The 26,019-nt window shown below is 53.3% G+C and overlaps 11 protein-coding genes across 11 annotated transcripts in view; 6 read left to right on the top strand and 5 right to left on the bottom strand.

Moving 5' to 3' along the window:
* The first annotated feature begins 138 nt into the window (after positions 1–138).
* P153DRAFT_41571 (sodium/hydrogen exchanger) lies at positions 139–2,761 on the top strand. The gene is made up of 6 exons (XM_033672142.1): positions 139–424; positions 486–515; positions 574–720; positions 840–973; positions 1,020–1,542; positions 1,588–2,761. The coding sequence occupies exons 1-6, from the start codon at positions 382–384 to the stop codon at positions 2,667–2,669; spliced, it is 1,959 nt and encodes a 652-aa protein (XP_033523015.1). The 5' UTR covers positions 139–381; the 3' UTR covers positions 2,670–2,761.
* Positions 2,762–3,876: 1,115 nt separating this feature from the next.
* On the top strand, positions 3,877–4,572 carry P153DRAFT_376731 (uncharacterized protein; the record flags this gene model as incomplete). The annotated part of the gene is made up of 1 exon (XM_033669690.1): positions 3,877–4,572. One exon carries the CDS (start codon positions 3,877–3,879, stop codon positions 4,570–4,572), a length of 696 nt encoding a protein of 231 aa, XP_033523014.1.
* Positions 4,573–4,741: 169 nt separating this feature from the next.
* P153DRAFT_41528 (uncharacterized protein) lies at positions 4,742–6,039 on the bottom strand. Its single transcript, XM_033672139.1, has 2 exons — positions 5,148–6,039; positions 4,742–5,063 (listed from the first exon to the last, which is right to left on the bottom strand). Exons 1-2 carry the CDS (start codon positions 5,880–5,882, stop codon positions 4,911–4,913), a joined length of 888 nt encoding a protein of 295 aa, XP_033523013.1. The 5' UTR covers positions 5,883–6,039; the 3' UTR covers positions 4,742–4,910.
* Positions 6,040–6,239: 200 nt separating this feature from the next.
* On the bottom strand, positions 6,240–10,510 carry P153DRAFT_367728 (uncharacterized protein). Its single transcript, XM_033668347.1, has 5 exons — positions 10,408–10,510; positions 10,193–10,319; positions 9,182–10,137; positions 7,206–9,122; positions 6,240–7,156 (listed from the first exon to the last, which is right to left on the bottom strand). The coding sequence occupies exons 1-5, from the start codon at positions 10,411–10,413 to the stop codon at positions 6,641–6,643; spliced, it is 3,522 nt and encodes a 1,173-aa protein (XP_033523012.1). The 5' UTR covers positions 10,414–10,510; the 3' UTR covers positions 6,240–6,640.
* Positions 10,511–10,712: 202 nt separating this feature from the next.
* P153DRAFT_342540 (uncharacterized protein) lies at positions 10,713–13,151 on the top strand (the record flags this gene model as incomplete). The annotated part of the gene is made up of 1 exon (XM_033665967.1): positions 10,713–13,151. The coding sequence occupies one exon, from the start codon at positions 10,713–10,715 to the stop codon at positions 13,149–13,151; it is 2,439 nt and encodes an 812-aa protein (XP_033523011.1).
* Positions 13,152–13,414: 263 nt separating this feature from the next.
* P153DRAFT_367727 (uncharacterized protein) lies at positions 13,415–14,797 on the bottom strand. The gene has a single exon (XM_033668346.1). The coding sequence runs from the start codon at positions 14,770–14,772 to the stop codon at positions 13,876–13,878; it is 897 nt and encodes a 298-aa protein (XP_033523010.1). The 5' UTR covers positions 14,773–14,797; the 3' UTR covers positions 13,415–13,875.
* A 137-nt stretch (positions 14,798–14,934) lies between these two features.
* P153DRAFT_376728 (Phosphoribosylformimino-5-aminoimidazole carboxamide ribotide isomerase) lies at positions 14,935–15,837 on the top strand (the record flags this gene model as incomplete). Its single annotated transcript, XM_033669689.1, has 3 exons — positions 14,935–15,237; positions 15,294–15,480; positions 15,551–15,837. The coding sequence occupies 3 exons, from the start codon at positions 14,935–14,937 to the stop codon at positions 15,835–15,837; spliced, it is 777 nt and encodes a 258-aa protein (XP_033523009.1).
* Positions 15,838–16,470: 633 nt separating this feature from the next.
* Positions 16,471–20,745, bottom strand: P153DRAFT_293104 (uncharacterized protein; the record flags this gene model as incomplete). Its single annotated transcript, XM_033663875.1, has 2 exons — positions 16,471–20,592; positions 20,656–20,745. The coding sequence occupies 2 exons, from the start codon at positions 20,743–20,745 to the stop codon at positions 16,471–16,473; spliced, it is 4,212 nt and encodes a 1,403-aa protein (XP_033523008.1).
* A 1,113-nt stretch (positions 20,746–21,858) lies between these two features.
* P153DRAFT_41477 (S-adenosyl-L-methionine-dependent methyltransferase) lies at positions 21,859–23,428 on the top strand. Its single transcript, XM_033672133.1, has 2 exons — positions 21,859–22,837; positions 22,891–23,428. The coding sequence occupies exons 1-2, from the start codon at positions 22,003–22,005 to the stop codon at positions 23,376–23,378; spliced, it is 1,323 nt and encodes a 440-aa protein (XP_033523007.1). The 5' UTR covers positions 21,859–22,002; the 3' UTR covers positions 23,379–23,428.
* Positions 23,429–24,021: 593 nt separating this feature from the next.
* P153DRAFT_376725 (uncharacterized protein) lies at positions 24,022–25,620 on the top strand (the record flags this gene model as incomplete). Its single annotated transcript, XM_033669688.1, has 1 exon — positions 24,022–25,620. One exon carries the CDS (start codon positions 24,022–24,024, stop codon positions 25,618–25,620), a length of 1,599 nt encoding a protein of 532 aa, XP_033523006.1.
* A 218-nt stretch (positions 25,621–25,838) lies between these two features.
* Positions 25,839–26,019, bottom strand: part of P153DRAFT_423791 (PDT-domain-containing protein) — a gene marked incomplete at its 3' end in the record, with an annotated part of 1,584 nt that continues 1,403 nt past the window's right edge. The window contains exon 3 of the mRNA XM_033672449.1: positions 25,839–25,880. Coding sequence (XP_033523005.1) covers positions 25,839–25,880 — 42 coding nt within the window. The remainder of the gene's footprint in view (positions 25,881–26,019) is intronic.

Raw genomic sequence — 26,019 nt, 5'->3', positions numbered from 1 at the left:
ATACTGGAGATATGTCATGCAGCAGGCATGGCTAGTCTGGCGCGGCTGGTGAGGCGTTGACGTCGTTGTGGAGCCGGACCCTTGCCACGCTACCGCCCGAAGCGTGCGTAGTGCCTCACTGGAACGACACACCTGAGCGCTGCAGTGTCGGCCGTGTGCTGGTCAGAAGCTCCGCCCGTTCGAACCTCTCCAGCTCGCCGTTGTTGTCGTGCGCGCACTCCGGACCGAATCCTACGCGCGTGCTGCTGACCGAAGACTGCACCGCCGTCTGCTGCTTACCCCGTGTCGCACCAGACCCCGAGCTGCCACATTGCATCTCCACGTTCGCTGCACGCGCAACTACCGCGGCGACGCTCATGACACGCCGGCCCTGAGTTCAGCATGGCGTCGTTGATGGGGTGGTGGGCAGTTGGCGAGTTGCTCAGTATGCGCCCCGCGCAGACATCTGGCCTGAATTCGGACCCTAGGCTGACTCTAACCTGCAGAGCGAGATGTAGTCGATGCCGACCCCGATGGTCAGTCCCCGCGCTTCCACCCCTCCAACGCCACCCATCCTAATACACCGCGCAGAAGAACCAGAGGCGGGGCAGAAGGAGATATTCACATCATGGGCCCTGTCCATCCTCATCGTCCTGCTCATAATAGCCCTCTTCACGAGCTACACACTGCAGACGCGCAAGATACAAGCAGTCCACGAGACTGTGCTGTCCATATTTGCTGGTACGTCAAGATCTGCATCACGAACACGATCAACGACAGCGTTGCAGGCTAGTCCTGTGTGAACCCTTGGCACATCTCGTAATTGACATGCACTATGGATGCTCGCTAACACCCTTCAGGCATGGTCGTAGGCCTCGTCCTTCGACTGACAGCTGTAGCATCGGTTCGAGATGCAGTCAGCTTCGACTACCAGATGTTCTTCAACTTGCTGCTGCCACCCATTATTCTTTCGGCAGGCTACGAACTGCATCAAGTGAGACCTTTCTCTCCGTCCAAGCTGTATATATTAACAAGAGTAGGGCAACTTCTTTAGACACATTGGAACTATTCTTACCTTTGCTTTCGCCGGGACATTCATCTCGGCTGTCACTCTGGGATGCATCTTGTTCGTGTGGACCAGGATCCCCCTCGATGGCTTCAAGATCAACTTTGTCGAGGCCATGTCGGTTGGCGCCACCCTCTCAGCCACTGACCCCGTCACTATCCTGGCCATTTTCGATACGTACAAAGTGGACCCGAAGTTGTACACCATCATCTTTGGCGAGTCCATCTTGAACGATGCCGTCGCCATTGTTTTGTTTGAGACGGCGCAAAAGTACAAGGATGGTGCTGAATCACTAGGCATCGTCAGTCTTTTCGAAGCCATCGGCATCTTCTTTGGCGTCTTCTTCGGAAGTCTGTTTATTGGAGTCATCCTGGGCATTGTCGCGTCTCTGATGCTCAAATTCACTTACGTCAGACGCTTCCCGCGAACAGAGAGTTGTCTAATCATCCTCATCGCCTACTTTACATATTTCTTTTCCAACGCCATTCACATGTCTGGTAAGAACATCATCCGTTTTGTTTGATTAACGCTAACCATCTCAGGCATCGTCTCACTTCTGTTCTGCGGCATCTGTATGAAGCATTACGCCTACCACAACATGTCCCGACGCACTCAACTGTCGACAAAATTCGTGTTCCAAACTACCGCCCAGCTGTCGGAGAATTTCATTTTCATCTACTTGGGGTTGTCGCTGTTCACGGACGACAAGCTAACATACAAGCCGCTATTTATCATGATTACCGTGGTCGGGATATGCGCAGCTCGCTGGGTCGCAGTGTTTCCCCTCTCCAAACTCATCAACTCCGTCACGAGATACCGCATGCGACGCCGCGGACAAGAACCTGTCGACGAAATCCCCTATGCACACCAAGCCATGATCTACTGGGCGGGCTTGCGAGGTGCTGTAGGCGTTGCGCTTGCAGCAGGCCTGACGGGAAACAACGGCGACACGCTGCGAGCAACAGTTCTTGTCGTGGTCGTGTTGACTGTCATCATATTCGGTGGCACCACAGCGCGCATGCTAGAAATCCTAGGCATCCGCACCGGCGTAGTCGAGGAGATTGACTCTGACGACGAATTCGACATCGAAGTAGTCAACGGCGGTACGTACACGCGCAACAAGGGCCAAGGTTTTGGCCACACACCGCAAGCCAGCCAAAACGGCTTCACCCTCAACAACGTCAACGGCCAAAACGGCACATACTCAAGCGGCTCAACGGCCCGCAACAGCCCCCCAATCCGCCCCAACGGCCAACCCAAGCGCCGCAACTCAAGTCGTTCACCCTACCCCGATGGCGCAGACCAAGGCCTCCTCAGCCCCGGCGACAGCTTCTCCGCCGACGAAGACGACGCCGATCTTGACCTCCCGCCCAGCGCACGCCGCTCGCCAAGCCACACCCCCGCATCACTAGACCCAGAAGACCCATCCCTATACCCCACATCAGGCCACAGAGCGCCGGAGGGTCCTGGGCGAGTAGCCACTGCTACCGCCGCCGTCTCGCAGCTCTTCTCCGATATCAGCCACGATCCTGCGAATGCGTTCAAGCAGATTGACGACGGGTTCCTCAAGCCACATTTACTACTTGATCCTGGGAGAGGTGCGCCGGGGCCAAGCAATGTTTGAGTAGGGATGGAAGGGGTGTATGGGTATATGGCATTTGTGGCGTTTGGGGGGGTTTTCGTTGTGCCTGTTGTGGCATGATATGGGACGGATCGGTGATAAACCGGCGTTTGGTGGGTGGTATTCACGTGTCGTGGTTGGAATAGATGGGTTGGAAGTAGATGCAACGCAATGCAACGCGATGCGTTCACATGTATGATACTCCAAGTGTAATGGCGACCAAGGCGCCTGAGGCGAATATCTGGATTATTTTCTGAAGGTTTTTGTGTGGAAAAGAATTGTTGGTATTCGCCTTGCTGTAGTTGTGTTGAGCCCAAGGAGGGTTGGGAAGTGTTTTGTGTTTACCTGATGAATAGATACCTGGTCGATATACATGTTCCCTCTGCATCCCCTTTCTTGGCTTATAGTGTGGCGTTCTGTTATGTTTGCTTGCGCCTTGTCCCATACCGGCCCATCGATCCGTGTCATGCATATATTTCTCACTTTCAGTTATGCTTCCCACTTTGGTTTTCTCAGCTCTTGATTTCCAACCCCACAAGTGCTATCTATTCTAGCAAGTGAGTAGTGTCTGTCTCTCTTGTCTTATCTTGTCGTATTCGGCGCTACGTCCCTCGCTGCATGCCTCTGAAGCTTTGGATCGGGGAATTTGTTAGTTAGACAGGCGGATAGGGCTTTTCGCTCTGGGGTAGGATAGGGGGAGGGAGGAAGAGAAGAGCCCAGCCCTCGGCCAACTGCGAGAGCGGGAAGTAAGCCGCGTTCTTTGTGGCTCCTACAAACTACAAAACTAAACAGATAGAATTTACAAAAGCGCATGTCAGGCGTATACTGCTAGGAATCTCAGCATAAGACTCGTATACTAATCTTAAATGTGGTTGTCAGGCTGCTGCGGGATAACAAGAATTAACATCAATGGGTAGAACTATGATACAACTAACCATGGAAACCATGGACAAATTCGGACGAGCTTGGCGTAATGAGGTCATATGGTCCTGCAGGTATTCAAATGCAATCGGACCCTCCCCTGAACCAAGTGTACCCTGCCACCTTTTGCTCTCTCACATTACTTGACTCCGCAAATCAACTTCCTAAATTTGATCGAACAACGCAGTCCTTGGACAGCACTTATGTAAGTCAGCCATAATGAGACCTGCTATATCCGTCTATTTTGCATACCCAAACACACAAACAAAACTAAACGCTGCAAAACTCAATGGCGACTTTCCATCCCTTCCCCCGCTTGCCCCTCGAACTCCGCACCAAGATCTGGGGAGTCGCGACGGAGGATCGAGTTCTCAAAGTCAGAAAGACATGGCATCGCAACCAAGGTTATTGGTCTCCCACTCCGGTACCAGCTGTAACCAGAGCATGTCGAGAATCCCGCGAACATTGCAGCTACCGAAAGGCTTTTATCATTGACTCATCCCCCCGCTACATTTGGGCGAACTTTGATTGCGACGTCGTCCAGATGAGAAGCGGCCTACTATCGGAAGAAAGTTTCCCAGAAAGAGATGAGGTTAGCCATCTGAGGATTGAGTTGGTGAACGAACAGGGATTGGATGAGACGGAGTCTTTCTACGACAACCACATTCACAATATCCACGATTTCCCCAAGCTGAGAAGTTTCGATCTTTTGGTGGGCAATGGGCTGTCGCCGCAGTGGACGGATTTCATCAAAGAGACGTATTGGGGAGCGTGTCCGATGGAGAACGTTCGGATTGTGGATGGGAAGACGGGAGAGTGGATTGATGAGGAGACGAGTGGGGCGTACCAGGATTACATTGATACTAATGGAGGAGAGAACGATGATTATACAAGGGTGGTGGATGATCCAGAAGAGGAGGAGGGGAGGGTGGAAGCGATGAAAATGCTCCAGATACCGCTGCCGCGGATTGATTTGGACTATTGACACTGACCTATTGCCATTACACTAACTCCGGATGTCACACTCATCAAATTATTTTGTCTTGAAGTGTCAAAAATAAATCCAAACCCTGGGGTGAATGAGTTGTAGACGGAGAAAGAGCTTATTGATGTCATGGTGAAAGGGGCAAGACTGAAATTCTGAGACACTATTGAAGGGAGTAAGACGGCAACGAAGAGGCGTAAGGTATATCCAAGCCGTACTTCCCAAACGAAATATGTATCGTGACAATGCCCTAGTGTCGAATACATCGAAACAAAACCAAGCAAAGAATCATCGCACTACCCACGGTATACGTCAACTCCACATACCCGCTCACACAATCACATCTCAATCTTCAACTCGCGATACGTCAACCGCCCTTTCCCCTCCCCAGGATGCACTTTCACGATGTACGATTCCTCCATCTTCCGCTCACCCCACCGCGGAAGCACCCAATTCCTCCTATCCTGCTCATCCTGCCACTGGGCGTGTAACTGTTTCATATCAGCGTTCATTCATTCGCCACCATGTACTTTCCTTCCCCTTCGTTTATAAAAAAAAAGTAGAGAGAAACATACCTGATAAGCCAGGTCGACTTTCTTCCGCCATCTCCCCTCATCCTCGCCCACCAGTTTGAGCAGAACAGGCACACTCCACGCTAATGCGGCATCCTGGGTATCCTCCTCGATGAACCGCCGTCGATGCAGAAGACACACATCCCCCATCCCATTCCTCTCGCACCGCGAGCAGCTGGGTACAGTGAGGGAGCAAGGTAGATCGGCGAGCGTGCATTGCAGGCAGGAGGTTATGCACACGAGTCGTGATTCGCCAGGGCTTGGGGGCAAGTGAATGGGGGGGTTGGTGTTAGGGAGTTCGTCTTGAAGCGCTTCATCGATGTCAGAAGGCGGCTTGTAAGAGTCGATGCTGGGCGTGTTGTAAACTGTTTTGGGCGTGACGAAGCGCTTTTGGTTAGTCTTGCTATTTGTCCAGTCGTTGTCGTCGTCGTCAACGCTCGTCGCGTCTGAAGCGTCGTCTCGGATACAGAAACGTGGGGATCGAAGGTCTTTGCGAGAATCGAATACGCTGCTGTTATAGAAAGAGGTGTTTGTTGGTGAAACACTCTCATATATATCCGGAGTGATTTTGAGCCGGCGCGGTGGCGTCCTTGGTTGCTCTTGCTCCTCAACTGCATGAGTGGACTCTTTGGCTTCGTCGCTGAGATCGCCAATCTCCAACTCCTCAAGCCACCCCGTAACGCGATCGCCTTCTTCCATATTCTCCTCCAATATCTTCCGCTCGATCTGGTGTTCCATGGTGTTTATCTCGGCTCTGTGGTAGACACCAGGAGTTGCGGTTGACGTGATTGTGTCGTGTCAATCGGTCATCATGAAAAGCTAACGAAGCTCACGGTGAAGGCGACGACGATTAAGCGAGTTCACCCGATGATACGGGGCAACGGACCGTGAAATGGTGAACATGACATTCAGAAGGCGGCGTCGCTGTGTCAAACGTGTACCGTGGTGAAAGGTGACTCTCGATTAGGCGGAATATCCGGAATCAAGGTTCGTTCTTTGCAGCACACACAACAACCCTAAACCCCAAGATTAAAAGTACTACAAAGACAAACATGCTGGTAGACGTATACAAACAACACGTAAGGCGTAGAAATTTCACAAAGTTTATACATGTAGGCGTCAAGCTGTTGCAAGACCTCGCTGCAGCCTACTTAGTTCCGGGTATTCCGACTAACCAAGAAGGTGAATGGGGTGAAAGAAAAACCGAGCTAACAGACGCCTGGTATCATCGAGACGACGAGTCGTCCTAGCGCAAAGCGAAATAGAAATAGCAGTGAAAAAATGCAAGTAGGAGAACAGGAAGAAAAGGTATGAACAGACGAAGAACATCACTCACCAGCCCATGGTTTAAGAAACTTGGTCAACTCCAACTTCTCATGACCAAACATTACATATGCAAACTACCTCACCCGGAACGCTGCAGTGGGTATCAGAGCTACAAGTCCACTACTCTTCGCCACCCACCATCGTCACCATTTCAGTACGCAAAGCCGCATCTACAGCACAAACCCTCCCAAAGTGACGTTCTTCCAACCCCTCACCGGATGCGTGTCCTCCAATTCGACACACCACCACAACACCTCCTTTGTTTTGTCAATCATGCCACTCTCCTCGTACGCCCGAGCTAACGCAAACCACGCCTCCGAGTAATCCCAGCCAGTACCAAGCTTTGTCAATGTCGAAAGGAGCCCAAAAGCGCGGTCGCGTGCTGCGAGACGATTGAGCTTTGGTGGCGAAAGCTGGTTCTGTACCGACGGGATATAACTCGTTAGGCGAGAAGATTTCAGATTGGAAGGAGTTTGCTGGGCCAATGGAACGGAAGGCAAAGATGAGTAATTAGCAGCGTTCGTCCCTTGATCCGGCTCCATGGGTATCACTTCGGCGTAGATGTCGAGTAAAATATTCGACAGCCCGACAATACCTTCGGGGTGGTCTGGGAAGTGCAAGAGTGCGCGCTCAAAGTCCGAGCGAGCCTGGTGTTGACGAGATTGGGCCACGAGAGACTCTCCGCGCTATCACTAGTCAGTACAGGATATCGCACAATCAATGAAATTTTCTTACTGCAGCGAAGGCGTCAGCCCATAGCTCTTCCACACTCTTCCCGCCGCCCCAGCCCTTCTCTGCAAGCGCCCTAGCAGTCGAGTGTTCGACTGCCAGCTCCGCCTCAAACTTCTCGATCAGCTTTAGCGCTTCGGCAACTGCTTCGTTGGCATCGTTGAACATTTGTGCTCGCGAGTATAGCCCAGAGATGAAAATCCATATGCCTACTAGTAGAGAAACTTTCTGTCTACGTTCCTCGATTTTGGAGAATCGGGGACCTGGAGGGACATAATTTGTGCTTGGAAAAGGCGCAGGCAGACGCACGTCTTGTTTATGAGAGTGGCTAGCCTGTATTTGTGGTGGGGATGTATGCGAAAGATTATGTGGTATGGCACGAAGTGGCCGATCATTGCTTTCTATTGACTTTCTTGGGGAGCTTGACAAAGAGAGGCGTCGAGGGGAGTTTGAATGCACGTTGTTGCCCCGTGCTGGGGTGCCGTTAGATACGCCCTCTGGTAGAGGAGGTACTTCGGGTGCTTGATCATTGTCCGGCACTGAGGGCCTTCCAGAACCGCCCGGGTTTCGCGCCTTGCTTGAACTTCGCCCGATGTTAGCGTTTCCTTCGTCAGGCTTGTGATGATGAAACAGGTGGTGTCGATGGTGACCAGATTTACTTGCATCCCCTTCAGTGACTTGAATCGCAGGAGCGGAAGCTTGTTGAGTGGCCATCGCAGGTGTCCTAGAGCTAAGAACTGATGGATTTCGAACAACCGACTCTTGGGGTGAAGCTCTGACCGAACCCCGTCCTCGGAAAATGCTCCCTCGACCAGTTCCAACAGCACTCTTGGGCGGTGCCAACGTGGTGATAGATGGCACAATTTTAGTCTCGTCTCGAGCTGGATCCCCGAACAGTCTGGCATACAGAGCGAGGAGCTCATCGCAACCGTCTACGGCAGCGATGGCGCTGTCGGTGACTTCGACAAGGGCGAGTTGTGTCATCTTGATTTGTAAGATCTCCCTCTTTTCGGAACCTTCCATGTAATCTACTACGCCATGGCTTGATGTGTCGTTTCCATTTGCCGCATTAAGATGCTCGCTACGATAGGCATCCGCGTCGTCTGAACCAAAGAGAACAGTGGGGTCTCCGAACTGCTCGAAAGCTGCTTCGCATGCCTTCTCGGCAGCAGTGAAGTCAGACCGCGAAGTTAAGAGCAGGGCAAGTACATGCCAAATAGGGATCAGCTTGCGCTCTCGACCAAATTCGGTTATCAACCCGCCAGATAATACTCCATCGGCACTGATCGACGTGTTGTGTTTGGTAGCGGCGGAAAGGGCACGTTTGGCGACTTTTATCGCCCCCGGGATTTCTCGCGTCTCGGCCAGCACTAAAGCCAGAGCGTACAGAGCATCGATGTTGTTGGCATCACCGAGACTCGGGGCGAGTGACTTACGCAGGTATTGGACTGCTTTAGCCTGGATAGCCGCTCGCTGGTCGACTTCGTATGTGAAGCGTGCCCAATGGGCCTGACTGATGCCCAAGGAGCAATATGCGGCAGCAATGGCAGCGGGCTCCGCCAGCGTTGCCGTGGATGCCACAAATGCAGTGTCCGACGATGATTGAACGTGCTCACATTGCTCCAACCACTTCTCGAGTTGATGGCCAACATCCAGCGCCTTCTGGGCTTCCTTTCGTGATCCAAATCGGCAAAGAATTCGTATCGCCTCTGCCGAAGTTCGAAGAATGGTGCTGTCATTATCGATCTCAACATCATCTTGGCCTGCTTCCTCAGCCCGATCTTTCCCGCGTGTGATGATCTCGACGTAGGAGTCGAAAGCCTTGAATGCCAGATCGAATTCGGCCAGTGACGCATGCACGACGAACAAATGTCGCAGGATTTGTGTGGAGTGAAACGTCTTGGTAGCTGCTCGATACAATATCTAGGACTTTGCGTCAGTCTGCCACCACCACTACTCGTGTAAAGTATCGTAAGACTTACGTCAAGCACACTTCGTCCAACCCCTTCTTTCCCACCCTCACCGAGGTCGCCATCACTCCAAGTTGGCCCACAGAGAAGGCGCCAGTTGTACATGACGGAGTCTGTCCATGCTTCAATTTCGCGGTTGCTTTCACTTGCTCTGGGAAATTGCGTTTCTCGTATCAAAAGACTTTCGTAGATCGTCTCAACACGCTTCAGCTCTGCGCGCTGCCGTAGTCGCGTCGTGGACAGGCTTTGCAGAGGTGACTTCTCCTGGGTGGCAGGCGCCGACTCAGGACTATAAGTCAAGTCGTGTCGCAGGATGGTGGACAGTGTATCGTAGTATGCTTTCCATGCCAGGCGACGGGATAGAGCTGTGTCTCCCGAGTCATGCCCTCCACTCTTTGATGAGCTTTCCCACAGTCGTGCCCAGTAGCGGTATGTTTGCAGAGCTTCTGACGATTCGACGTGTTCGTCTCTCCCACTGGACTGGTCAGATAGCTGACACAGCCGCACGAGGAGGTGCTCGGTCCACATCTTGAACTGAGGTGACTCGGCATTGGTAGAGGGGAGGGACGACAGCCAGGGGACGATTGAGGAGTACGTCGCGACTGCATCCCCAACTGCACCCGACTTTTCTTGCGCGGAACCTTTCAGGAAGGCGCCTTTGGCAAGACAGACCCTCGACCAGCCACTCAATGCCGCTCCTTCTCCCGACATGGTGGTCGCGACGGCCCTGAAATCACCGGGGAGACGCGCCACAGCCAACCCAGGCTCGTCGAGCACATAGTGCAGCCATCCAAGGCAGACGGTGGCCTGGAAAGCATCCTGATTGTGATCTCCTTCCTCCTCGACTGCGGTGAGCAGAGACGGGATGACTTGCGACAGGCCAGAAGAGGCGGTGGAGGCGCCAGTGGAGGGCCGTTGAGTACTATATTCGGCGATTTGGGCCTCGGATCGTGCGGTGAGTGTCAGGCCTGGACGCGCTGTTAGCCACGATAGGCCAAACTGAAGCTTCGAGAGGTTGCTGACATCGGCGGTGTGGAGCATGCTTCTCGACCTTCCTGCATAGCTCTGGCACGTCCTTCCAGCGTCCGGTACATCGTGCCTCGTCCAACTGTTGTATGTAGCGCAGGGCCTTTTCGCTCTCCGGGGCGTGCTGCGCAGCTGTAAGCTACCAATGTATAGGATGACGTTGATTCGGGGTCCTGGGCATGTCAAGAATGTGCAGCGGAAGAAACACGTACAACCATTGTATTAGAGATAAATCTGTCGCGCTGGAACAAGTCGCGGGATGTCCAGAATCATGTTCAAAAGAAATACAACATGCAGAGCCGCTTGACACGGCCGTACAACTGTCACTGAACATACGCAACGCCTGTCCCGCTCATGCACTAGGTTAGACGATACATCCCTGCCTCTTTCTTTAGCGTGCCGCGGCCCGACAAAGCCCCGATATGTAAACTTTTTTTGTCACCGATTCATCAGCATCAACGCCTTGGTAGTGTAGGGTTTATTATTGGGAACTGCAAGACAAAAAGACAGAAACATTATGGCACCCGCTGCAACTGAGCTGGCGACGCTTCGAGCGCTCACATTTCGTATATCCTCCACAGCAACCGCACAGCTTCCGCAACACGTGCCTGCGATTGCTGCATCCTTGGCCAACTGCAGGACGCTCCTCTCCTCAGCCCAAACTTCTGGTTCCAAGGCCTCTTCTTCTGAGGCATCAGTGGCAGTCCACAAGTACCGGACCCTGCTTTCTACTCTTCTCCAGGACAGGACTGTTCAGGGAAGATGGTCCGCCATTGTGCTCATCAAAGCAACTGTCGAGGTTGGAGGGTGGGAAACTCTGCAAAAATGTCTCCCCTGGGTACGCGGGCTTTTGGGTATCTTGGTTAAGCCGGATCCGCCATCGTCCAAGAAACTCTGTCTCATCACCTTGACGCGCATATTTCTTCTTACAAGAGAATATCCAACCATAATTCGCGAGATCACGACGCCGTCATTACCGACATTTGTTCAAACCAGCTTGAAGATTGCCAGCCTGAATGCACCGGCTGGTTTGCTACTCGTCATTCTTGAAAGCTTCAACGAACTGCTCCCACGCCATCCTACCATTTTCCGCTCCTACCTCAAGCAACTTCACCCATTCCTCGCTCGTCTCATCGCTCCCACACCCTCCAGCAAGCTATCCAAGGAACAAGACCAAGATCAGAAATTTGAAATCACATCCGAGATTACGACTGCGGCACGGAGGTTGTTTGTCCAGCTGCCAAATTGTGCACCAAAAGGAGCTTCTAGTGAGGACTGGGCAAAGTCGCTGAAAACCACTGTCAACAACGCACACCGGGTCGCTGACAAGGTCTTCCGCGCTGTGTTGGAGGACTGGCAGCCAACCACACGTGAAGCGCCTTCGGTAAATGGACACACGCTGAACGATGAAGTCCAGGATCTCGAAGTTGACAGCATGGCATTGCCACCTTGGTCGGGCATCTTTGCGGGCAGCGAAAGATTGACGAATCTCCTGTGGCTCGTGAAGGAATACCTCGACAATTCGACGGCTAATCCTGTGTACTTCAACGTTGGAGTGATTATGGATCTTGTTACCAGGATGCTGTCTCTCACTGTACCTGCTTCTGGAGGCAAGGCTTTCCAGAATGCCGTGCGGTTCAACAATCAGACTAGCAAAGAGGAAAGAGAAAATTTGTGGCTAGTTTTACCGTCAATCCACGTGGCCACCTTCGAGGTGCTGCTTGCCCTAACAAGCAGGTCTCAGTCCAGCACATTGGCGTTGGATGCGCTTATCCTTGACCAACTCGTCTGGGTGTTTGGCTCAGAGAAAGAATCGGCACAAATTCGGACAGCTTGTTATTCAGCTGCATCAGTCCTGCTCAAAAGATCGGGCGTAACCCTCCCAAAGTCGTCCACCGACTCGCTTGCCCCTCTCATACGCGCCTGCTGTGAGGATCTCCTTCCTTCAGAAGTCATTGCTGGACCCGCAAAGCAGACCCCAGGAGAAGCTAAAGCAAACGGTCACAGTCAACCACAGGCCATAGCGAATGCAGACTCTTTTCTCGGTGCATCAAGGGGTATCAAAGACCCCTTCGCCAATTTCACGGGCCTGAAGGAGGCCGCATATAACCTTCTGCCCCTCCTTCTCGCCAACATCCGCGCACAGTACCTTTCCGATTCTTTACGGGCTCGTCTGGACCGCACCGCTATCCTCACCCAGCACAAGGACGCCATGGTCGCGAGTGTCCTGAATCCACCCCCCAGCAAAAAGTTTGGCAAGCCGGCTGCGAGTATTCTACCGCTCATGGCACGGTCGTTTCCGCAGGATCAAGACGTGGAGGGTATGCTGAGACCGAGGGTGCCCGTCATTCGTGTTGGTCACCAGGACACGGATCTGGATGACGAGATGGAAGACGAAGCGGAGGAGGAGGATGGGGAGGATGAGGAGGAGGAGGAGGAGGAGGAGGAAGAAGCCGAAGAAAAAGAGCTTGAAGAGGAGCAAGAAGTCCCAGACAAAGTAGACGAACACTTCGTAGGCCAAGAGTTAGACACTCTCCTCGAATCCGCAGGACAGCCATCAACAGCAGCAACGGACCATACCATGTCCGAAGCACCAGCAGACGAGGAGGTCATCTCACAAACAAAAGCAACATCTGATATACCGGAGCCTGCAACCCCTCAGGATATAGGAAAGCGCCCGCACGCCGCTGACGCACCTCTTTCCCCCGCCAAACGCGTGAGGACAAGCGAGCGCGTAAGACAAAGAGAGGAAGCCCAGCGCACATCGTATCCCATACTACCTGCCACCACGCCTACTAAACCTCCAGTTGTACCAGCGACCTCAGACTTCACCGCCACGACTACTGCGTCAGTCATCCCCGAGCTGCCTGAGCCAGGCGAAGCAGGAGATAGCGACGACGATGAGGATGTCGTGCCGCTTGTATTCGGGCAAGACACAGACGACGAGTCGGAATAGATAGACAAGTATACATGTTGATGAGAGGTTGGCAAAAGCTGGTGAAAGGATAGTTGAAGGCGGTGAATGCATTGACACTAAATCTCAATTTCTACTTGGCCTTTTTATGGCTCGACTGATTCCTATTCCATGGTGGTAGATGGACGGCTTGATGTGAGTGACGGAAAGCGCGAAGCAACTTCTCGGTCAAGTGTAGAGGGGAAGTAAGCTCCGTTTTGTTCTTTGTGGCTCCTACAAGCTGCAAAACTACACAAGTAAAATTACAGGATGTGTACGCGAGACGTATACAGTTGAAAACTTAAGTATACGATTTCTACACTAAATACAGTTGTAATTGTCAAGCTATTGCATGATTTCGCTGCACCTTGGTTCCTGGTATTTCGATCAACCGAGAGGCAACCTCATATATATTCCATCTTGAAGTATTTGCAACTTATATCGACTTAAGATGTCCTTGCTTAGTTCCGTAGTCTTTCAGTTTGAACTTTAGCATTCTCCCTTTCTGCCAGATGCTCATCTGCTCCCCCTCTATTGTGCTCGTGACGTGGAAGTCTGTGGCTGGTTGATCCTGGATATGGTTGCTCTCCGCTGAGTATTATTGCTATTTTTATAGACATGGAAACCAAGCAAGTTCTGTGCGTTCACTCTCTTTGAAAACGCAGGCTCGCGTGGGATATTAGCCACGGAGGGAACGTCGGTCATTTAGCAAATGAGTGCCTACATCTCACCGCTTACCCTTCATTCCCTTCCCTTTGCCTTTCCCCTTCCCCTTCGCTCCACCCCCACCAGTAAGACTCCTCACATCCTTCTTACTCAAACTCAGCGTCCCGCCCCTGAACTTGCCAATACTCGGGCCACCAACACCCCTCTCCCTCTTCCGATCCACGTCCTTTCTCCCAAACTTCTTCTCCACTTCCAGCACAATGCCTGCCTCCTTGGCCTCTGCTCTCCGCTTCTCCTCGGTTGTCCGCGCTTTCTGGATCATGTGCTTGCGCTGCGACATGGGCATCTTTTTCTGCGCGAAGACGGACGACTTGGCGCCCAGGGACTGCAAATGTAGGTCGGCAGACTTGTGGCGCGCGATGCCCGTGGTGCTCAGCGCGGGGGTTGATGTTCCTGACGACGAGGCGGAGAGGAGATGCGATTCGCGGAGGAGTTTCTGGAGGGCCATGTCGTGTTTAAGATTTGTTGTTTCGTTGACGTCGTCGTCTTCTTTCTTCTTGCCCGTGGTATTGGTTGTGGAGGGTGCTGCTATTGCTGATGTGGGCGGTTTGGACGACATGAAGGCTTTTAGTTCGGCTCTGGACGTCTCGTCTCGTTCGCGCCGTGAGCCTGTGTACTCGACGATCTCCACTTTGTCTGCTTCGTCCTCGCTGATGCCAGACCAGTCTGACTCTTCCTCGTCGTCGTCGTCGTCTTCTTGTACTACTGGCTCTTCCACCTTCTGCTTCTTGGGCTCCACGGCCAGAGGCTTGAACTTGGCCTCGAACGCCCGCCGGAATATGGCCTGTAGGTCCTCTGCACCGGAGTCATTGTCGTCTGAAGCAGGCGACGACGACCGAGACGGTCGCTCAAGCTCTGCGCGCGATACGCGCTTTCGTTTTCCCAGGGCGGGCGCCATTATCATGTGTCGTTGGGAAGGGAAGACGTAAGCAAGTGCATGGATTCAGTCGCATATAAAATTCCCGCGCTAAAAGTAAACCTCCGCCAAGCATCTCGGACCTCCGTCTCCTCCCCCGCATACCACCACAATTCTTCGTTCCTCACCAGTCAGATACCCAGGATGACGCGCTTCCGCCCATGCATAGACCTGCACGCCGGCAGCGTCAAGCAGATCGTTGGCGGCACCCTCAACACGACAACGCCCGACATCCTCAAGACAAACTTCACCTCCGAGCACCCCTCCGCCTACTACGCCGCCCTGTACAAAAAGCACAACCTAGCCGGCGCACACGTCATAATGCTCGGCCCCGGCAACGACGAAGCAGCGCAATCCGCCCTCGAAGCCTGGAAGAACGGCATGCAAGTCGGCGGCGGCATCAACGAGACGAATGCGCGCGAGTGGATTGAGCGGGGCGCGGAGAAGGTGAGGCTCTCGCACTACGATACCGTGGAGAACAAGGCTAATCGGACACGCAGTAGGTAATCATAACATCGTACCTCTTCCCCTCCTCAGCGTTCTCCCTCGAGCGTCTACGCGCCGTCCTCGCCGCCCTCGACAACGATAAATCACGCCTCGTAATCGACCTCTCATGCCGCCGCAAAGACGAGAAATGGTTCGTCGCGACAAACAAGTGGCAGACAATCACGGACTTTGAACTCAATCAAGGTATTAACCTCCCTTTCACACACACATAAATACGCGTATAAACACCCCAACTCACACACCCCCCAACCAGATTCCATATCCCTCCTCGAACCCCACTGCGCAGAATTCCTCATCCACGCCGCCGACGTCGAAGGCCTACAGCGCGGCATCGACCATGAGCTCGTCGCCAAACTCGCCCAATGGTGCCGCATCCCCGTCACATACGCGGGCGGCGGCCGGTCGATTGCCGATCTCGAGCTCGTCAAGGAGCTGAGCAGTGGCAAGGTGGACTTGACCATCGGGAGTGCGTTGGATATTTTTGGGGGCTCGGGCGTCACGTTCGAGGACTGCGTGCGCTGGAATGAGGCGCAGGTATAACAAGGAGATGTAGGACTTGGTTTGCGAGGCGAGGAGATGGGGGTGGGTGGATTTGCTGCTGTCTGTGTGTCTGTGTGGACGTTGGGATTCGATGGGTGGTTTGGTTTGGTATGGTTTACTTTACTTTACTAGCCTGGCTATGCATGCAAAAAACACTAGCTATTCTCTCACTTCACTGGCATGGCATGGCATGGTATGACAGCAACTACCCACCCATCCATCCATCTCTCGACCTCAAAAAAAAAGCCCCAGCCACTCCAAACCTGTAAAACGTCGGATTCGCATCAATCGTGCCCCACCTGACGTGAGCAAAGAAATCCCCAAAAGCGCCTATACGCGTGGGAAAGTAAAAAAAGGAGGCGCGCCAACAAAAGTGTCGGCAGTAAGGAAAGAAAGAAAGAAAGAAAGAAAGAAGGGGGGTAAGACAAAGTCATCCCGCGCAAACATTGCCACTCCAATCTTAGCTTTACTTTACTTCAATCGATGATACAGCCAGCCTGGCGAATAAAAAATATAGTATATACTGCAGTATGGGGGGAAAGGTATGTATGCCCATCGTTATTGACGCCTTTGTCCAAGTCAGTCAACCGAACCAACACTGTGATAATGCGCAAATAGGACGAACTCACCACCTCACATGCCGCCCCTAGGCGTGCCGACCGCGCTCGTAGCCGCGGTGCTGAACCCGCCATTCGCACTCGCCGCATCGTCAAAGTCCATCCACTCAGGGAACTCCATAGTCGCCTCCCTCAGCTTATCCACCGCCGTGCTCTCGATAAGATTAGCGTCCTGGAACAACAAGCTCGTATCCTCATTGAACGTGCGGCAATTATTGCACAGCAGGCCAATGTCCTGGCGGAACGGGCGGAGCGAGTTGTACTCCTTCTTGTTGATTTTCTTCTTGATCTGGTTCATGCAGATGGGGTTTTTGATGAGCTGGTAGTAGCTCGGGTAGTCCCATTTATCGGGGAGTTCGATGAAGGGGTCGATGATACCGCGGTTGGGCAGGTCTGGGTCGGTGAGGGATTCTTCTTCGAGGTCGTTGAGCGCTTCGTAGACCGTGTTGACGATCTTCTGGAGGGAGGCGCGCTGGTCGGGGCTGAGTACGTCTTTTGAGGGGCCCGGGCGGCCGCGCTTGCGTGGCGCGACGTCGCCGTCAAGGGAGGCTTCGTCAGCTTTACGCTTCTCGGCTTTGGGCTTGCGGCCGCGCCGCTTGGGGACTGGCTCTTCTGAGCTCTCTCGCGAAGGCACTGGTGAGGGACCGTCGTCGGGGCCTAGTCTTGAGACTTTGTTGCGGCCGCGCTTCTCGACCTTAGCTTCTTTGCGCGCGATGGCTGCTTCAATTGTGTCTTCGTCGTTGTCTACGGCCTCCAGCCACTGCTCTTCGGTGAGACCGTCGTCATACTTGACGCGAGTTCGCTCACGGGCACCACGGCCGACAGGCGTATCCTCCTTCTCTTCGACTAGAGGAACGTCCTCGTTCAGGTAGATGTCAGGCAATTCGCTCTCGCCGATCAAGCGCTGCAGCTGCTTTCCAGGGCCATACGGATCGTTTGCAAGACGATCTCGGTCCATCTCTTGGAAGAGCTTGAACTCGTCATCGTTTCGCATCATGATCATGTTCAGATCATCGTCGTCCATCTCTTCCTGCTCAAGGTTCTCTGCAGCTTCGGCCGACTCCAACATGACTCGAAGCATAGCGTCTCGCTCCTCGTTAGTCGACTTGTTATCGAATTTACCAGCTTGAATGACTTTGCCGTCCATATCGAGCTTATAATTAGCACGCTCGAGAATCTTCTCCTCCACTGAGTTGGAGGTGATAAGACGGAGAATGCGCACTTCATTCTTCTGACCAATACGATGAGCACGATCCTGGGCCTGCAAATCTTGATGGGGATTCCAATCCGAATCGTAGATGATGACTGTATCAGCAGTCTGCAGATTGAGACCAAGACCACCAGCACGGGTAGACAGCAAGAAGCAAAAGTATGGCGAATTCGGGGCGTTGAACTTCGTGAGTAGATCTGAGCGATCATCCGCTTTGGTTGCACCGTCCAGACGCATGTACATCATGCCTCGTAGACGGAGATAATCCTCCATGATGTTCATGATTTGTGTCATTTGGAAGAACATGAGCACACGATGACCGGTGGCCTGAAACTTGGGCAAGATCCTGTCCAGCAGCTCAAACTTGCCTGATGCGCGCCATAAGAGATCGTTGGTGCCTTTACCCGGATTCATCACATCTTCCACTTCATCAAAGACAAAGGGATGATTGCAGAGTTTTCGCAACTGCATCAGCATGTTGCTCAAACCTCGCATACCCGTCTTGCCACCCTTGCCGTCGCTGACCATGAGCCTGTTATGTGTGACAAGCTGCTTGTACAGTTTCGCCTGTAGAGTGGAGAAGTTGCACTTGATGACACGCTCTGTCTTGTCGGGAAGATCCTTCTCGACATCCTTCTTCAGACGGCGCAGGAGGAAGGGCCTAAGCACCTTATGAAGTCGACGAATGACAAGAAGCTGCTCTTCTTCGGTAAGCTCCATCTTGTCTTGGGTTCCGGTGTTTGCGAATGGAGTATTGAACCATTCATCAAACGATGTAGCAGACTTGAAGATAGTTGGGAGGACAAAGTTCAGCATAGCCCACAGCTCCGTCAGATTGTTCTGGAGTGGTGTTCCGGTGAGAATCAGACGGAACCGTGTCGAGTAGTATTGTGTGATTGTGCTGCTGAGCTTGGAGTTGGCGTTCTTCATACGATGTCCCTCGTCGACGATCATGTGAACCCATTTGATTTTGCTCAAGACGGGCCTGTCCTTGATGATGAACTCGTATGTGGTTAGCAGAACCTGGAACTGACCCCATCGGATCTGTTGCTGGAACTGTTTACGGGCGTTGGGGGGTCCCTTGTAGACGATTTTGGTGACGCTGGGCGCCCACTTGTCAAACTCATTGTTCCAGTTGGTGAGTGTACTCAGTGGAACTATGACCAAGAATGGACCGGGTTGACGCTTCTTTTCGATGAGGTAGGTAATCAAACTGATGGTCTGGATAGTCTTGCCAAGACCCATCTCGTCGGCAAGAATACCATTGAGGTTGTTGTTGTACAGGGATATCATCCACTGCAGACCCTTCAGCTGGTACTCCTTCAGTGTGCCACCCACCAAATTCGAAGCCTGCTGCGTGACTTCTTCCTTGACGCGATGAGCAATCTCGTAGTAGTCGGTGCGCTTCTTGCCAGGTCGGTCCCCGTCCTCTGACCCACCATCGTCGGAATCTTCGCTGGGCTCTTCCTCTGCGTTGTTGAGCTCGTAGCGGTTGGAGTGGTTTCGCTGTTGTGCCTTGACGGAGTCGGCGAGCTGCTTCAAGAAACCATTGGTCTGCTTGAGCAAATGCGTGATACGTGTGTCCTTGGCCTGACCCAAAAGCTTGAGGTACGTCTCCTCGTCGTTGGCCTTCAAAGCTTGCAGACGTTGCTTGGCAGTACGCTCCACACGCTTCTGCTCTTCCTTCTCGATGTTCTGATGCGTAGTGATCATAGTACGGCCGAGCTTTTGCAGGCGCTGTCGCTGCGCCATACCAGCTTCGTTCAATTCGGTTCGGTGCTTTCGGATAGCGTCGATGAACTCGTGGTACTTCTTCTTTTCCTTTGTCTCGCGTGCATCGCGCTGCTGCTTCTCGAGCTTTTCTGTAAGGCGAGCTTCACGCATGGATTGTTTCTTGAGACGTCGGTAGATGGTCCTGTTGGCGGTCATGGCGAGGTTATCGGCATGGATCATCTGCTGCGCAATCTCTCTCCGCAACTTCCGCTGCTTCTCCAAGAGGTTGAGTTTTTTCTGTTCAATCACCAAGGCCAGCTTGACTTTGCCGTCGTCCTCAGGCGTGTCGGTTTTACTGGTGTCCCAGGAACCAACATTCGCATTGAGGTTCTCGAGCTCAGCCTTCCTCGCTGTGAGCCGGTTGTACAGGATGATCTCCCGTTCCTTGCGCAGCTCCTGCATGCCTTGTTGCACACCATGCATGTCCACACCCTGTGGCATGATTGTCGCAAGGTATGGCCGATTCTTTCGCTGAGCGTGAGAAATGTAGTTGACGTCGCGGAAGGCTTCGCTGCTCCATGGCTCGATGAACGTATCCGGGAGACGAGGGAGACTCCTGTTTTCTTGCACTGCAGCGGCATTTGCGCTCGAGGTGCTCACAGCGCGTGTAGCATTGTCGAGAACCTGTGAAGCCACAACGACCGCCTCAACAGCATCCTGCGGCTTCTTCTGGTGGTGACCGTAGATCTGTTGTTGAATAGGAGCAGGCAGCGGGAGTCCCTTGGACAGCTGCTTGAACGCCCCGATCTGTGCGCGGAAAATCTGCATCTGCTTATCGTTCAAGACCTTGGCGCTGCTGGAAGTCGACGTCGACGTTTGGCTGTCACCAGAGAGAGACTGACCCCCTGTTGTCGCAGTTTGCGCGCCAGCTAGCGGGCCATTCGAAGCCAGCGCGGGCGTCGCGATGTTGCCATCGCTTGTCACAGACCCGTTGGACATGCCCATTACGGAGCCGTTCTGTTGTGGGGTTTGCTGGTCTGGCAGGCTCTGCTGTCGCTGGTGCTGCTGCATCAGCTGCTGTTGCTGCTGTTGCTGAAGAATCCGCTGTTTTTGAATGTACTGGTTCTGCTTCTGGACCATCGCGAGGGTGTTGCGCAGTTTGATCAGATCAGGATTGGTCTCGGGGACACCCTGCGCCTTCATCTGCTGGTATTGCTACGTGGAGGTCAGTTGGGCCGTTGCATGAGCACAACGACGCGTGGTCTGTAGTGGAAATACCTGGTAGATCTGCTGGACGCGCTCCCTGGTAAGACTCCCAGGCAGCTGCCCTTGTCCTGCCATTTCCGGATTAGCCTGCATCGATGTCATGGTGGTTGTGGTCGAGGTTGTTTGTTGTGCTGCGCAAACAGCGGCTGGTATTAACGGGTGAAGGGGTCACCGCACGGGGTGGACACGCGCAATTATAAGGGAAAGACAGTCGCGGAAGTGGGAGGCGCGCGCAGCAGGCTGCTATGGCATTATCGTGCGGCGTGGTGGTGGTGAGGATGTCTTGGTTGACGGGGCCGATGGAAGTCCGCCGGGGGAGCGCCTTTCGCGTTGTCGCAGGCCGGTTGCAGGCTGAGGAGAAAGCAATTTCGCAGGGGCGAGTCAGCGGGCGCGGGCCGCGCAGAGGGTGGGAAAGCTTTCTGCACGCGTCGAGAACAGCGTGTTGGTACCGTGGTCGATGTCGGCGCGCGGTTTGGTGATATTTGGGGATGGGTTGTTGGCGAGACGTCCTCCTGGCAGTCTTACGCGCAGCTCGACGTTCGTTCTAATCTAGTGCTCTTCTTGGCATGTCAGGTGATGTGATATGGCAATCACAGCACCAATCAGCGTTCACAACTTTAACGGTGAAGTATCACTCGTTTTGGGAGTTCAGCGTTGCTCAGGTTCACGGTGAATAGTCGCTGGAGTGTAGACAAACAAGGCGCTTGCCGTCTTTAGTGCGAACGATCGAATGCGGAAAGTGCAGTCCACATGCGAACCAGTGGAGTGCGACGTCCACGACCCCTCCACCGCATTGTAACGCGTCAAGAACATCAAAATCGGTTTCATGAATAGCAGGCCACTCAATGGCTCTAAAATGCGGCACTACGTCTACCCAAAGTCACTGTTTCTCTCGTACTTGGTTGATATTTGCTCAATCGAAACTTGCCTTACCTAGAAGTGAGAAGAACGATCGATACAAGGCATCTGTCCTGCCAAAGCTCTTACCGACGACACGTCTGATAGGGAGCATAGAAGAAGAAACGAAAGAGGACATAATCAGTCAGCCACTAGCGCGTACTCCCAAATAAGATGACTTCAACACCCCCCACCCTGCTGATGTTTATATGCTTTACATTGTACCTTCAACGAATCGATTGATCACGTTTGTATGTTCAGTTCACTCGACATAATCAGATAGTGGTTATACGACAATCAGTCTTATATTCATACTCTGTTCAACATCCACGAAGCGACAACAGACGTGGTGAACTGCGAATGATCACTTCGAGAGCATCCACCAAACCATTATATTAGGTTCTTGCTTGCCAGTCTTTATACTCCGGACTCCATCACCTCGGATCTTACTATTCAACCAAAATGAGTACCGCAAATCAGGCAGAAGGCGCCGTAAAATTCTACGAGCCAAAATCGTGGACCTACGACGACACATGGCACAGGGACTTCACTCAACGCTTCACATCCTACCTCGACATCCAGCCCGGCCAGCAAGTGCTAGACCTAGCATGCGGTACGGGACTATTGACCTTCCTCGAAGCCGAAGCCGTAGGTCCCACAGGCCATGTTCTCGGTGTCGACGTCACGCCCGGCATGCTTGCCGTAGCCGGCTACAAGAAGAACCAAGGCGGCGACAAATACGCCAATATGTCGTTCGTGAAGGCAGATATCTTGCATTTGGATGAGATGGAAGAAATGAAGGGGAAGACATTTGATGTAATCACTGTGGCTTCTGCTCTCGTTCTATTCCCAGATCCAAAGGCTGCGATTGAGCACTGGGCAAACTATCTCAAGCCAGGAGGCGTCATCGCGATGGACGCGACCCATCCCAGGAATCTAGTCTCGGGCATGGTGCTCGAACGCGTGGCTCGCCGTCTGGATCTTCCTATCCCGTACAATCGTGAGTGGAGCAGGTCGGAATCGACGCTCAAGAACATGCTTGAAAGTGCTGGTCTGGAAGTGGAGAAAGTCGTTACGGTGGACAGCCAAGCTGGGTATGGCAAGCGGTTCTACGACATGGAGCAGTGGGATGATTTCTTTGTGGAGAACGTGATTGTCAAGGATGTTGCGAGGACGTTTGCAAGCAATGATATCCGCAGGAAAGCACAAGGCGTTTACAAGGAGGAATGGGAGAAGCTGGCGATTGATGGCAAGGTGGAGGAGATAGACGCAGTCTTTTTGGGTATTGCGCGGAAACGTGAGTCTCGTTTGCAGCCAGGTACTGTATGCACCTACTAACAATCTTACCAGCTGCCGATGACTCAAGATACATCCCCGAAGCCATCAAAGACGAAGCAGTCTTCACAGGTGGTTGCCGCTGCGGTGCTGTCCAATACACCTCCAACGCCCGCCCATCAGACATCGTCTTGTGCCATTGCCGCACCTGCCAACACGTCTCCGGCTCCAGCTACCTCCCCTTTGTCAGCCTATCCAGATCGGCTTTTAAGTTCACCTCATCTTCCACTCTCAAAACCCTCAAGTTCTCAGATGTAGCCGAGCGAACGTTCTGCAACAGCTGCGGCACTCCCATCACTATGAGTTACTCCTTCAGTGCTGACCACTTGAGCGTGACGATGAGCTCGGTTAATCTAGAGAGCATGCGAGGCGAGCAGCCTCGAGTCAAGAAACACATCTACGTTGGAGAAAAAGCGCCTTGGGTCGTGCTGCCGGACGATGGAGCCGAGCGTTGGGGAACATCGGAGGACGCGCATTTGATCAAATTTGCTCAGACAAATTAGTGTGGTGCGGCCATCGCAGTGGGGTGAGTAAGTCGGAGGTGCGCAGATGACAGGGGGCGTGTCGACCGCGTGCAGTCCGATGGTTAGATTGGTCTTCATTTAGCCAAGCGTCAGCGGCTGTTCGTTGGCACAACACGACCTCGCGCTAGTCTGCCGCTGGTCTGGACGAAACGGTGAACGACACGAAACGCGCATGTCTAGAACAGCCAGGTGTCCCGCGACTGGTAATTCGTCGCGCGGGAGAAGCGGGCGTTGCAAGCGACGTGTTGGATGGTGTGCGTGGTGTTGCGGTGAAGAGAATAAAGACGGGGCTGGGCCGCCAGCCTCGGAAAACTTGGTTCCTGCCTCCCTGCCAACCACCTCATAACAACGGTTGACGTTGTCAAATCTCCTTTTTTGCCCATGCAGAAGCAAGCCTAACTTTGGTTCCTTCATAAGTCCCTGCAGCAACAATTGCACAACGTTGTTCCTCCCTCATTCACCGCCTGACTTATTCCTCGATCGGTAGCCCCACCCAGCATTTGACGAGAGTTCTTTTACAACAAGCAATTCATCTCGTCCTAGGCCAGAGGAAAGATTAGCCGGCAGCCGGGCAATTCTCGTTCGCTACCAATCTATCTGCCACGAAAAACAAACAGCCGTCATGAGTCCCCTCGAGCTCCAGCTAGATCTGCAGCACCCGCCACAGGCCTCGCATTCGAACCGTGGGTCGCCGCGGGGGAGACAGCATTCGGTCCCTGCACCCGCCGTAGAGTTTCACAGCTTTGACGACGTTGACATCACCTCGTCCATCCGACCTCCACCTTCTGCACTGACTGCGACTGCTGCGACTGCCTACGACCCGCACAGCGACGCTCCTTCTCCTCTGCAGGACTACCCCCGATCTGCGCCCAGCAGCCACCAGCGCACATTGACCGGCACCTTCTTTGACAACCTTACCCGCGCAACATCCACACTACAGCATCATAGATCACGAACATCTCTTCATTCGCCAACAAAGTCGCTGGCCAGCTTCATCCCTTCGAGGCCCGCAGTAGAGTCGGCCGCCAGCCAGCCCAAGATCCGCGCGCTGCAGAACTGGTTCAACGGCTCCTCTGGGCCCGTGAAGATAGGTGTTTCCCAGTCCGGAGAAGACTCCGAGACAGGCGAAGGTTCCGAGTCAGGCTCCGAGGTCGGCTCCGAATACTACTCTTCAGACGAAGAAGAAGAGGAGGAGGAAGAGCACGAAGAGCGGGGTAACATGATGGCGAACCTCTTCAACCGCGGATCATCGTTGACGCGAGGCCTGAGCCAGAGCCCAACAAGACGACCCGAAGGCCCGGCGACTCCGACAAAAACACCGAACCCGTCTACACCCAGCACCAGATTCGCGTGGCTGCTATCCACACAAAAGAACGCGGTGCTGCCACCTCCAGTCGCGTCGCCTACCTACCACAACCCAGACGACGAGCTCCTGAACCTCAACATCTCCCAAGCCCTGTTCCCACACGGGCCTGCAGACCCCCTAGCGCCATCCTCTTTCCACGACCTCCTCACAAACGCCGAGGCCCTCCTCGCCCGCTACCAGTCCTCGTACCGCCAACTCTCCACCACACTAGTCGACGTGCAATCCGAGCAAAGCGCGCAAGACGACGAGCTCGACGAAGCCGAAACAAGAGCACGCCACCTAAAAATGCAGCTCGAAACAATGGCCGCCCGCGCAACAGAGCAAGACGAACAAATGCGCAAACTAATGGAAGACCTGACCTTTGAGCGACGCGCCCGCCAAGACGAAGAAGCAGCCCGAAAGCGCAACATGGCACTCATCCGCGGCTGCGAACACGCCCCCTGCCAAACCACACCCAGAAAACACACCCGCGTCTCCAACTCCCAGATGAGCGTCGACTCGGGCTTCGAGTCAGAGTGCGAAACAGACGCTACTAGCCTCTTCTCCCCCAACTGCCTCAGCCCCGCCGGAACAGAACGCTCCTCCTCCATCCTCGACTCGGACCCCCTCGACACTACCCCGACGAATCGCAAATCAAACTTCTTGAAGCGCGGAAGCACGTACGATAAGCCCCGTAATGCGGCGGTTAACTTCGCCCAGGGCTGCGATAATTGCGAGGGCGGGTCGCAGGCTGCTGTTTGGGGGAGGCTGTCGAGGGAGAGAGAGGAGAATCGCGTGCTTAGGCAGCGGGTGGAGACGCTGGAGGAGGCTGTGGAGAGTGCGTTGAATGTTGTGGATGGGCCGTGGGGGTTGTAGGTTGGGAGTTGAAATCGTTGGGATGGGGAGGGGTGTATAGATTGGGTTGGGATGTAAGCTTCGATGCATATTTTGGGGGTTTGGGTGGAGCGTGGTGTTTTGTATGGACCTGGTGTCTATCTGTGTTCTGGGTTGTTGAGCGCAACTTTTTTTTTTTACATGTGTTTAGATTATACCAATGGGATTTATTCGTCGTCTGTTAATCGATGTCTTGTTCCTTAGAATTGTGATTTTTCCAATTCTCTACATCTGAGTAAATTCTGAATTGAATATCGCAGCGAAATCTTATCAATCTTTCTTTCTTTTCCTATATATCAAGAAACCCTTGTTTGACAGCCAAGCAAGGACACATGTATCCCACATACCTTTCGTCTCAATAACACCGACGGTGATACTTTC

This window comes from Dothidotthia symphoricarpi (genome assembly GCF_010015815.1).
Source record: "Dothidotthia symphoricarpi CBS 119687 unplaced genomic scaffold P153scaffold_12, whole genome shotgun sequence".
Lineage (NCBI taxonomy): Eukaryota > Fungi > Ascomycota > Dothideomycetes > Pleosporales > Dothidotthiaceae > Dothidotthia > Dothidotthia symphoricarpi.
Note: the sequence above shows the minus strand (reverse complement) of the source record. Positions and strands in the feature narration are given on the sequence as shown.

Excerpts from the sequence above, each read along its gene's own strand:
- P153DRAFT_41477 (XM_033672133.1), top strand. The coding sequence starts at position 22,003 with ATGAGTACCGCAAATCAGGCAGAAGGCGCCGTAAAATTCTACGAGCCA. Across the intron at positions 22,838-22,890 it reads TTTGGGTATTGCGCGGAAAC|CTGCCGATGACTCAAGATAC; the intron begins GTGAGTCTCGTT and ends CAATCTTACCAG.
- P153DRAFT_367728 (XM_033668347.1), bottom strand. Across the intron at positions 9,123-9,181 it reads TTGGACGAAGTGTGCTTGAC|ATATTGTATCGAGCAGCTAC; the intron begins GTAAGTCTTACG and ends GCAAAGTCCTAG. Across the intron at positions 7,157-7,205 it reads GGGCTGACGCCTTCGCTGCA|CGCGGAGAGTCTCTCGTGGC; the intron begins GTAAGAAAATTT and ends GACTAGTGATAG.
- P153DRAFT_41528 (XM_033672139.1), bottom strand. The coding sequence starts at position 5,882 with ATGGAACACCAGATCGAGCGGAAGATATTGGAGGAGAATATGGAAGAA. Across the intron at positions 5,064-5,147 it reads AAGTCGACCTGGCTTATCAG|TTACACGCCCAGTGGCAGGA; the intron begins GTATGTTTCTCT and ends GATATGAAACAG.
- P153DRAFT_367727 (XM_033668346.1), bottom strand. The coding sequence starts at position 14,772 with ATGGCGCCCGCCCTGGGAAAACGAAAGCGCGTATCGCGCGCAGAGCTT.
- P153DRAFT_41571 (XM_033672142.1), top strand. The coding sequence starts at position 382 with ATGGCGTCGTTGATGGGGTGGTGGGCAGTTGGCGAGTTGCTCA. Across the intron at positions 425-485 it reads GGCAGTTGGCGAGTTGCTCA|AGCGAGATGTAGTCGATGCC; the intron begins GTATGCGCCCCG and ends TCTAACCTGCAG. Across the intron at positions 516-573 it reads AGTCGATGCCGACCCCGATG|AACCAGAGGCGGGGCAGAAG; the intron begins GTCAGTCCCCGC and ends ACCGCGCAGAAG.